General features: G+C 54.2%; 1 protein-coding gene across 1 annotated transcript in view; it reads right to left on the bottom strand.

Moving 5' to 3' along the window:
• Positions 1–3,151: 3,151 nt before the first annotated feature.
• Dedd2 (death effector domain containing 2) overlaps positions 3,152–11,893 on the bottom strand; it is a 17,393-nt gene continuing 8,651 nt past the window's right edge. The window contains exon 5 of the mRNA XM_005412386.2: positions 3,152–4,348. Within this exon, the coding sequence (XP_005412443.1) occupies positions 3,957–4,348 (392 nt within the window). The 3' untranslated portion in view covers positions 3,152–3,956. The remainder of the gene's footprint in view (positions 4,349–11,893) is intronic.

Here is an 11,893-nt window from a genome sequence, read left to right as displayed (position 1 = left end):
TTTTTTTTTTTTTTTTTGAGACAGGTCTAGCTATGTAGTGCAGGCTGGCATTGAACTCACTATGGCCCAGGCTAGCTTCAAACTCACTGCAATCCTCCTGCCTCAGCCTCCTGGAGTGCTGAGACCGCAGTCATGTGCCACCATACCTGGCATGTAAGGTACTTCTGGATGTAGAGTGCATCTTTATAACAAGGCAAGGGTTTTACCACACTAACTGTAACTTACATCCTATACACTTTTACAAACGTTATTTCGTAACTAAAATGTATCTCAGTGGTGACAATTTGTAACAGAACGAGCAGGGAGCTTCCTAACCCTTGAAGCCTCCTGTGTCCCTCTACCCTGTCGACTGAATCTCAGCCTCTGCTGCTGGCTCTGTCCTGGCTCTGACCACTCTGGGTTCAGCACCAGAACAGGGGTTTGCTAGAGCCAGAGCCCAGGCTGGAGTCCCCCCAGGGCCCACAGCTCACCGCCTGGCACACAGAGGCCTCGTGGAACACTGCAGTGTTCCTCAGGCACACTAGACCTGCCTCGTGACACCACCTTCTACTGGCACTGTCAGGCTCCATGTCTTTCTGCCAGTACCTGCTCCCCACCCTGACAATGGCAGCAGACGACCGCAAACAAACAAGCGGGTAGTTGGCTGTTTTTTTCCACCCATCGTTCTATACCCACTCAGGAATATTCCCCAAGGCCTTGGAAAGGACCGTTTTCTCTGCCTGAAATGCCTCTTCATTCTGCTGAACTCCTAGTCATGCTTCGAAGGCCAGCTGCAGTCTCCACTCCTCCGTACAGTTCACCTTCCTCAGAGGCCGCACAGGTCCTTATTTCCCACACCCTGCTCCACAGAACCCTGTTTCCCAACTTCTGAAGCTCTTTGAATTCCTGTCATCCTCATGGCCTTGATCTGGCCCACTTCCGGGCCTTTCAGTCACCCGTAGCATCCTGTATGTGCTAACAAGTCCAACAAGGCTCCAGGGTGCTTGCGCTTAGGAATGTTCTGGAAATGTGAGGCGCTGCCTGGAGGTGTCCACCACCACAGACGTCCTGGGATGCACAGGGTTCCTGCAGCCTCCCTACTGGGCACGCTAGGCCAGCCACCAGAGGGCAGCTGATAGGGTGGGGCAGGGTGCCTACAGGGTGGAACTGAAGCGGAAGGGTGGAGCCAGAAAGGTGCCCAGGCAGGGGCGGAGTCATCATTCGCACACAGGGAGACCAGCCTTACAGCCTGAGGAACGCAGCACTGGCTTAGCCCAGGAATGAAGGTCTGCAAAGGCCAAGGCAAGCAGCAGCTCCCACTCCTAGGCAGCGTTAAACCCCAAGCAGAGCAGAGCCTCAAATCCCAGATCATGGAAAGAAAGCACATACTCCTTTCTGGCCAGAGAGCCCTCCGTGTGGAGGAAGGGCTTGACCAAGGGAGCCACAAGCCCACCCTGCTGCCCAACCTGCTGTCATCAGAGTAGAAACACTCAGCCTCTCAGCGTCTCTATCCCTCAGGAAAGTCACTTCCCGGAGCCCACTTTTTATCAAAAATGCAGATAAAATCCACAAGGAGTGGCCGAGTATTAGACTTTGACTTAGGTGTGGTGGCACATCCCTGTAATCCCAGCACTTGGGGAAGCCGAGGCAGAAGGAGCACCGTGAGTTTAAGGCAGGCATGGACTACATAGTGAGTTCAAGGCAGCTTGAACTACATAGTGAGACCCCGTCTGAAAGAACAAAATAAAAACAAGTAAACAGACCTTGAAGCTAGGCATGGTAGCACAAGCCTATATATAATCCCAGCATCTAGCGGGGCTGAGACAGAACTGCCATGAGTTCGAAGTCAACCTGGAATACAGCTGAGTTCAAGGCCAGCCAGAACTATGTAACGAGACCCTTGTCTCACAAAGACAAAAACAACCAGGCATGGTGGCACATGCATATAACCCCAGCACTCAGGAGGCTGAGGCAGGAGGATTACTCCAAATTTGAGGCCAGCCTGGGCTACAAAGTGAGCTCAAAGCCAGCCTGAACTGAATAGTGAGACCCTGTCTCAAGACAAAAACCAAAATACAATAAACAAAAATAAAAAGGGCTGAGGATGTAGGTTGGTGCGACGGTCCTGGGGTAAATCCCTAGTAGCACATATGCATATATGTGCAAAGACCTTGAGTAGGCACCAGTAGAACTTAGCAACCTCCCAGAGACAGTAAAGCCAGGTTTGGACGTACACACCTGGCTGGACCAGCCTCAGCTCCTGGATAGGGCTCAACTCTCAGGCTTGCCCTCTATCCTTGCACATCCACGCAGGTCGAGAGGCCAGGACAGGTTCTAGGATGTGGGCAAACGGTGCACCCCTCCCCCAGGAAGGTACAGTCCCAGGGAATCCCTACCCATAGCACCCCAACTCCCCAGGCCTGGGTCCCTCCCCCTTCCGGAAAGAAAACCCCATATTGTGTAACAATTCTGAGTTCCTCAGCCCTTACAGAGGAAGGGGAAAGGCAGGCCACAACCTCAGCTACAGCCACACGGCGGCAGGAAGTGCTTTGTCTCAGAAAGAGGAACAACAGACACCCAAGTTGAGAAGGTGATGAATGTCTCACGTGTGATAGCAGGAGCCACATGGGGTGCGGATTCCAGGCAAAGAACCTGCGGTGGCCTGGCCGCTCAGTTTCCAGACCTTGGGGCTTCAGCAGCCTTAGGGATGGCTGGCTCACCTCACGACACTAGTTAAAAATCCTGGGAGCCACCCTCCTCCAAGGACCTACAGGAGCAAAGCCTGTGTGAATGGGTGTGTGTGTGTGTGTGTGAATGGGTGTGTGTGTGTGTGCGCCACCCTCCTCCAAGGACCTACAGGAGCAAAGCCTGTGTGAATGGGGTGTGTGTGGGGGGGTACGGTATTGACTCCAAGGCAGTATTTCCTTCTTTGACACATGAGCCAACGGGGGCCCAGAGTGCAAGCCTGTGGTAGCACCTGGCAGATGACCTAGTATCCTATGGTGCCCTCCAGCCTCTAACATTGGCCAGGGACAGTCCTTCCCCTAGCCCATCAGAAAGAGTTCTAGAAAGGGTTTGGGGATGTAGCTCAGCAGTCGAGCACTTGCCTAGTGCGCGCAGCACGTGAGTTCAATCCCCAGTGCCGCCAAAATTTTAGAAAGTCCTAGAGAGCCTTAATGCCCACCTGTGCCCCTTCCAAGGCAGTTTTATTGGTGCCATTTGCAAAAGGTCTTTCCATCAGCCTCAAATCTTTGCCTTTCCTTTACAAGGCAGCCAGTACTGGCCCTGGCCCCACAGGCAACAGCAAACCTTGATCTGATTCTGCCACAACACCCACATGTGACACTCAGGGTAAGGGTCCCAGTAAGTGCAAGTCTGTGTCGGGCCCTGGGGAGCAGGGGGATGGCGAAGACAGCTAGGTCTGTGTGGGGACACTAGACAGAGCCCTGGCTGGCTAGAGATGCATAGGCAAGGTGAGCAGGCCCATGTGCACCCAGCTCCAGGCCCACTGGTGTGGCTGAAGCCCAGGTGGGGGCGGTAAAATGAGAGATCCTGAGAGAAAAGCCCTTAGGCCAATGAGTGCGGAGCAGGCCAGGGCAAGGGCCAGAGGGGCAGTGCATGAGTGGGTACCTGTATGCACTGGCGTACATGTGCACAGAGCCAGGGTCAGAGACACGATGGGGGCTTTGGTGAGTGTGGCTACACCGCCCATCTTTTGTGATCTGCAAGCCTGAGTCTCTGGCCTCCTGAGGCTAAGAGAACACACCTGGGGGTGGAGGGAGTTTGGGAAGGAAACTGGGCTGGAAGTGGTTTAGGCCTCAGAGCCCACATCCTGCAGAAGAGGCTGTCAAGGAGCTGCCGTCCTGGAGCAGTCTGAGCGGCCAGACGACAGTTCTCTAGGGGCAGAGATGGTCACTCTCCAGGGCAGAAGGTGGACTGGAGACTTGGAAGTGGGGTCAGTCCTGCAAGATCCACGATCAAGAGGCCTCTGACGGGCGCTGCCCCCCATCCTCCTCCATCAGCAACAGGCGGCGCCGGCCGGCCTCGTAGTCGGCCTCGTCCACACTGACCAGCAAGCGGACGGCCTCCCGGCCCACGGCCTCGCGCAGGGCCTCAGTCAGGAACACGCCCCGCAGGGCCTGCAGCAGGGCGCCACTCAGGTAGTCACCCCAGAAAGCATCCAGATAGGAGAGCTCCGAGAACTTGATGTCACAAACCACGGAGCCCAGGTCCCTCGAGCGCAGCACTGCAGTGGCCTGCCCAAACACGTCCAGCTGCCGCGCCAGTGCCTGGGGTCGCCGGGATGCCACGCCCTGCTCCAAGGCCGGCCCGTGCTCACAGTACTCTGCTCGAACCCGGAGGCGGATGTCTGCAGGGGAGGAGGAACTGTCAGTGGGTGCCAACACCCCACCACCCTTCCTCCCTGGGCCTCCTCCCACAGGCTCCTCTCTCTGCCCCTGCCTCCCACTGCAGCCACACCCAAGGGCTGTGAAGTCCTCCCACCACTTGCTCCCTGAGTTCTGGCCTGTCGCCTCCCTGATCTCGTATCTCCCTCCCCCAACTCCAGGCAGGCTCCAGCTCAGCCCTGGCTCTCACCAGCCAAGATCTCTTTCCCCAGATCCCCACAGAGCTTGCTCCCCTAACCCTTGCAGGTCTTTGTTCAAGCCTCCCCTTCCTGATAAGGCCCACCCACCACCCCATCCCCCACAGCATGCCCAGCTGTTATCCCCACGGCCGGCGCTCATCCCCTTCTGACACGCTCCACAGGCTATGATGCTCTCATGTCTCCCTCAGTGACAGCTCCCTGAGCGGACTTTCTGTTTTACTCACTTGTACAAGCTGTGGCACACAGTAGGTGCTCAGTACGCATTTGTGAAAGAACTGACACATGAACGAAATGCACCTGCCTTCAGACAACCAGCCTCCTACTCATCCCAACACAGTGAGCCCCGGAGCCAAGCACATCTCCATCCTCCCCAGCGAGCTCCAGGGAGGCCAGGGGCCTAAGAAGGACCTAAACTGACACTGCACTTCCAGGAGCCAAGTGCTCCCTGTCCACAAGGGTAAGAGGGTGGATATAAACCCAGAGCTGCTGGTGGTCCTTAAGCCACCAAAAGGAAAGAACGAAGCCCCCACAGAGCTAAGGGTAGAGGGGCAAAGATTCCAGTTTATCAAGTAGTCTTCGTGAAGGAGCATCGGAACCTTACCACGCTGGATCGTCAGCTATAGTCAACCCTCTTTCTTTTCCTTGAAGAGTTTAAAGATGGGTTCCAATTATACCTAAATCTGCCCAGGGGAGGTGGCAACTCTGTGCAAGGAATGGAACTACCCCTGGAGGTATGAACTCGGCCCTCTCCCCTCTCCTCTGAACGTCTGAATACCCACAGTGAAGTGAGGCTGCACCAGTGCCCCCGCTACACAGCCAGCACAGCGCTGTGGAAGGACGGGCTGGGAACCGCGGCAGCAGCCAGCACTCCTCCCTTTGCCTAGAGCACGCTGGCTCTCTACTGGTCACCACGCCCAGTACTTCAATCTCAGAGCTCATTTTATCCACAAATGACCCTGTCCAGCAAGCCCTACAAACGTGCCAACTTCCAGGTAAGGAAATAAAGGCGAAGTGAAAGGACTTGCCCAACACCAGGCAGCCGGGCAGTTACAGGGCTCAACCTTCCTATGCCCAGGGTGTGGGCTTCTCAGTCTGTGGAGCTGAGTCAGGAACTCAGGACCTTCAGACACTGCTGTGCTACCTCAGACAAGTTACCTCTCTGAACAAAGGTTCTTACTAAACCAGGACACAAGTCCTGCTGCAAAGTGTGGTTATGAGAACTAAAAGAGGGGCAATGGATTGAAAGAACCAATTCAGGGCTGGGGATTAGCTCAGTGGCACAGCGCCTGCCTGGCAAGTGCAGAGTCGTGAGTTTGACTCCCGGTACCGGGGGAAAAAAAAAAAAAAAGAACCAGTCCAGTGTTGTGCCGGTGCCCAGTGGATGCTCCAAGAATGGTGCTGCCGAGAACTGCGCTGCGCCAAGTGCCTGACATGTGGGGATGGAGCCCTCAGCCAGGGGCCAGGGGCCGCCTCAGGTCTGACAGATGAGGAAACCAAAGCTCTGGGAGGGGAAGCCTCGTGCCGCCAGTGCCCTTCACCCCTCACAGTGGTGTCAGCAGAGAGCAGGCAGGTCCCCTGCGCCGCCAGATGACTTCTCACCCACTACTTCCTCCTTCCACCCCAAACCCTTCCTCCTTCTGCCTTGAGGAGAGCCCCATCCTCTCCACTCAAGACGCAGGGAAGCCTGCCAGCCTCAGCCCCGAGCCCCTTCCACAGCCCTTAGGCCTAGCTCCCTCCATCCTGAGGACCAGATAAGCCCTCTGGATCCTCATCCCTGACCCCTGCAAGCATCTGGCCATACCCCTGCAATGTGGGCAGGGACCAGGATGCCAGGAGTAACAGCACCTGCCCAGGGCCACACCAGGCGGACAGAGGCAGAGGCAGAGGAAGAGGCAGAGGCAGACCCAGCCGGCGGAGTCCCACAGACCTGGAGGTGAGTCCCAGTTCTGCCACTCTCTAGCTGTGGGGCCTTGGGCATGTGACCTCACCTCTCTGAGCCTCAGTTTCCTCATCTGAAAAATATAAACAGACAAACAAGAAGTCCCTGCTGCACAGTGGGGTCATGAGAATTAAATGAGGCAACTCATGCAGTACCTGACTCAGGGGCTATGACACACAGAAGGGCCCAGAAACAGGAACTGTAATTTCAACACCCACCTCTACCCATGGCCCCAGCCCAGCCCTGCCTTCACCTCACCTCTCACCTGAGTCCCTAGGCCAGCCTCCTCCGCCATTAACGCTCCCAATTGCTATATCCTGCCCTCCGGCCACAACAAAGTGCTCCCCCAGCCCCCTCGCAGAATGGCCTGTCCACCCAGGCGTGATGGTGCATGCCTGTAGTCTCAGCACCTGGGAGGCCGAAGTAGGAGGACTGCCACGAGTTCAAGACCAGCCTGAACCATATAGTGAGACTCTGTCTCAGAAAGAAAGGAACAGCCTGTCCAGCTCCTCCTTCTGGAACACCCCCACACTCCCCACCAAGGCTCAGTTTCAGGGACCCCACTTTCTGGCCAGTGGACCCTCTTCCAGGCTGCCCTTCTCCTCAGAGCAGATGGTATTGGACCTGTGAAGAAACAAATCCTCTATCTCTTCAGCACAGTCCTCACCACGTGGGGGTACGCAGGGGACAGGCAAGGACAGACTTACAGGGCCTCCATTCAGTGGGGATTTACTGAGTGCCAGGCATTCAAGGGCGACACAAGGACACAGAGGTGTGTTGCACACAGTTAGGAAGCACTCCCTGTATGCCAGGCCCCACCCGTGGACCGTCCCTGCCTTACGGGCACCTAGTACTCCGGGCACTTTCATTACTCCTGTTTATACAATGACATCCCTCAGCAGCCACAGCCTAACTCCGATCTAGAAAACATGATCACAGGGAATCAAAGAGGGAGAGGACAGAAGGTTCCACGGGGCAGGAGAAGATGAGCTTTACCAGAGCCACCACTACCCAGCCCTGCCCTGATCCTGTGCTTTACAGGCAACCTCTCCTTGATCTCTCCTCCCCTACTCCTCCCCATCCTGCACCAAGAGAACAGGTGACATTTATATGAGATCTACGACAGGTTGCCACAGTACTGCTTTCCACACCCACTGACCCTCAGATCATCACACAACCCTGTGAGGTGATGCTGTTATTTTCTTTTTGCAGATAGGGAAATTGAGGCACAGAAGTGAGTCACCTGCCGAAAGCCAGCATTTTGAGGTGCCTGACTCCAGAGCCCAAGCTCTTAATTACCCCTGTCCTGTTCACTGCCTCTCATACAAGCACACACACAAATACATAATTAAAAGATACCCTGAAGGCAGGAGAGAAAATCATACAGAGCAAGTTATAACTAAATAGAAATGAGCAAAAATTCTTCTGTAGGAAATGACACTGAAAGTGAAATGTAAGGAGGACACATAAGATTAGCCAGAAAAACAGGAGAGAAAGGAAAAATAACTTACTGGAAGAAAAAAGAATGCTTGTCAAAGTCCAGGGACAAAATAAACTTGGGGCACTCACAAGCCAAGGGGCTGCATGGCTGGAATAGTGGAAGAGAACAGACAGAGGATCAGAGAGCTGGTCTCACTGTGCAGCAGACAAGCCTGGTTCTGGGGCCTCTGGAAGGTTATAACTTGCTCTGTATGACCACACCTCTCTGGACCTCAGTGGGCTCCTCCCTGAACAACGCTCACCCCTGCATCTGCTCTGGTGGGGCGATGGTGAGGATTACATGGCTGAACATACAGCCGGGCAACAGGACAGGGCCACCCGACTAACAGACAACTCCAGCTGTTCTGTAGGAGTGGGAGGGTGACAGGAAGAGGGCCAAGGTGGCAGACAGCAGACAGCTGTCCAGGACAGGAGCAATGGACAGGAGAAAGGTGGATGGAAGGGTCCGGGTATAGCAGTGAAGCGCAAGGCAGCACAAGTACCCAGCACCCATGCACCCGAGGCTGAGAGCTGCTCCCATGTTGGCAGTGGCAGAGAAATGCTTCCATCTCTGGGGCCGCAGGGGGGAGGGGTCTCACCCTTCCTTGAGAGAGCTGCTCTTGCTTCCTGTGCTCAAGTAAGCCCCAGCACCCACCTCACCCCAGGGTTTCTCTTCTGGTGCAGAATGAGAGGCACAAGCGGGAAGGGCTCCTTAGTGGGGCACCAGGCCCACTGGGAGCAGGCCCTGCCTTCACTGGATGTCTGGGAGCCTGAAGAGAGCCTCACTCCAGTCTTCCCTCTAAGCGCTCCTAGGTGAGTGAGATGGGGACAAAGAGGACCTCTGCTCCAGAAGCACTGCTGAGGAATTTCCAGCCTAGGAGGAAAGAGGCAGCCAGCATGCTTCCATGGAAATGCCCCACTGGCACAGCTGCTGCCTCCCCAGGGCCAGCTCTGGGAGCCCTCCCCAGCCTTCAGGCTCACTCCAGCCTCTTCCAGAGTCATCAAGTCGAAGGTGAAGCTCTCCATCTCCTACTAAACTAACGAACCAAGGCAATGAGAAGCCGCTACCCACTTAAAAAGGTAAGCAGCCACTGCCTGCTTCCTGATGGAAGAACCACCACCTAGGATGTGAGCCGCAAAACTCAAAATATCAAACCAGAGTCTGTTCAAAGTCGCTCTAGACTCAATTTCCAAAACACACAGACACAGGTGAATGCATTAAATCAGCCCTGTTCAGGATGCAATAACCAAATCCAGTCTTTGCGAGATGCTATGGGACAACCAACTGCTCTCCACAAATATAATGCTGGGCCAGGATAGGGGTCAAGATGGAAGGGAGTCCTAGGGATCTGGAGAGACTTTGAAGAACCTGTATTTACGAGACAATTATAGAAACTTGTACACTGATGACATATGTGATAGTGAGAATTACTATTATAGGGCGGGGAGACAGCTCAGTGGCTCAGCGCCTGCCTGGCAGGTGCAAGGTTCTGAGATCGAGTGCTAGCAGCAAAAACAAAAACAAACAAAGAATCACTATTATGATAATTTCTGGTGGATATTTTTAAGAATTTTTTTTCTTTTGGAGATTCACAGTGAAATATCTACCCCTTCCAGCAAGAAAGCTGGACGTGACTCCAAAATAATGTGGCTCATGACTCAAGAGCAGCCATAGGTGACAACAAAGTTTGATGGTGGGTTCTCATGGTTGTCATGCCAACGAATACACTTTGGTGTATTTTCCATAAAGTTGGCGTGGGGGTAAGCAAAACTGATCCTGCCATTCAAATACTTCAACTGCTTTCCATAATTCAAAAAATGCAAAGCCTAAGGCCCACAGTTCACAAGGCCCCACAGAAGCTACCCTGGTTACCTGTCCTGTCCTCTTCTCTAGCAGTCTGCCTTTATCCCCTTTATTCCCGCTTTGCTAGCTTCCTCACCAGCCCTTGACCACCATGGGTACACTCCCATTCATACCTCTGCTCGGGCTCTCCCCTCCATCTGGAACACTTCCCCAACATCTGAAGCTCCTGCATGGCTTTCCCCTCTGACCAAAACATGAGCTCAGTGTTGGCAAGTGCCTCCCAGTGCTTCTAAACCGGCCCTAGTAAGCTCTCAAAATACAAATGGACAGTAGGTATGGTGGTGCACACCTGTAATCCCAGCACTTGGGAGGCTGAGGCAGGAGGAATGTCATGAGTTCAAGGCCAGCCTGGGGTACGTAGTGAGCTCAAGGCCAGCCTGGACTTCATGGCAAGACCTTGTCTCGAAAAAAAAAAAAAAAAAAAATTAAAAAATAAAAGAACAAACCCAAGTTTCAGCCCACCTCTGACCCTGTCTCTCATACTAGTAACTTCCTTCCTTTTCCATGGCCTGTTTCCTCCTTTGCACTATGGCCGACGTCATCCCTACCACAATGGCTGTCTTAGAATTCAAGCCAGGAGAGTAACATATTTGGTATGGTACCCAGTGGATGGCTAAGAGGTGTGGAAGCTCAGGGGTTCTGCGTCCGAGCCCAGGACCTCCACATGCCCTTCTCATACCCTCAGGTACTCGGGAGTTTACTGTAGTCAAGGAGGGCCACTCGCTGGGGTCAACCCCACAAGTGCCACAGGTTGCTGGAGCAAGAATATCAAGCTTTTCCTCTATCAGGTCAGGAGGAGCTTCCTTCCACCCCTCACGTGGAGCCTCACAGCTTCCGTAAGGGAAGCCGTGCCCATTTTTCAGAGGGGAAAGCTGGGGCCTCAGTGGGGAGAGCCTCATTCCAGCCCCGCCCTGCCTGGTGAGTCAGCAATCAGACCTGCTTACCCATCTGAGTTAAGACCCAACCACACCCTGGCTAACAACCTCCTGGCCTCAGGAAAGACAGCTAAAGTCTGGCATTGCCTGCTCCTGGCCTCTCTGAGGCAGTGACTCCCTTACCCACCCAGCCAGCCCGGTGGCTCTGGTAAATTACTACCTGACTCTCGGAAGAGTCACCACCAGACATCCCCCCACCCAAGCGGGGAGCTGTCTGAGGACATGAGACTCTGTTCCTGATGGCATTCAGCACGGGCATCTGCAACCTCACCCACGAAGTGTGTCTGACAGCCCTCTGCCTGCAAGACCATGAGGGGCGCCAGCTAGGAAGGGCAGTCGTGAGTGCCTTGTGGGCTGCGGAAGGCTCTGCAGATGATGAGAAAAAGTACCTCTGAGCCAAGCTCTCCTACGGATACAGAGCTGCCCCATCTTCCACGCCAACCTGAACTTGGGGAATGCCCTTTCCAGCTCCTTCAAGCTTATCCTAGCAGTGGCATCTCCACAGGGAACCGGGGCCAGCAAGAAGGCTCCCCAAAGTACCTCAGCATTCATAGTATACATGGCACCTGTCACACCAGCCTGGGTAGCACTTCCTTTGTCTGACTTCTCTATAGCCAGGGAGTTGTGGAAACTGACACCATATCTGATGCCCTCTTTGCCCAACTCAGGAAAGAGAGAGCCAGAGATGGGAGAACCTACCTGTGGTTATGTCCTCCCCACAGGACAAGGTGGGATTTCCCTAGGGCAAGGACTGAGCATGAGTCTCCACAGCAGATGCCACCCTCCACTGAGCCAGTGCTGTCCGCAATCAGCCATACAACCAAATCCTCCCTTGTTCCACCCCTTCTTATGCTCTCCGACCTAACTGCCCCAGGCAGGACTTCTGCCGCCTCTGCTCGGGGGAGTACACAGCCTCTTCACGCATTTCCCTGTTTCCACATTACTCTATTTAACATGCATCCAGCAGAGCCTACAATAGAAGCCCAGGGTTGCCCTAAGCACTTCACTTACTATAATTCCCTTACTAGCAGATTTTCCAGAGGGGGTTAGAGTTCTTTTCATTTATTTATTTTTTAATTATTATTTTTTAT

This window comes from Chinchilla lanigera, unplaced genomic scaffold (genome assembly GCF_000276665.1).
Source record: "Chinchilla lanigera isolate Chin_1 unplaced genomic scaffold, ChiLan1.0 scaffold00154, whole genome shotgun sequence".
Lineage (NCBI taxonomy): Eukaryota > Metazoa > Chordata > Mammalia > Rodentia > Chinchillidae > Chinchilla > Chinchilla lanigera.
Note: the sequence above shows the minus strand (reverse complement) of the source record. Positions and strands in the feature narration are given on the sequence as shown.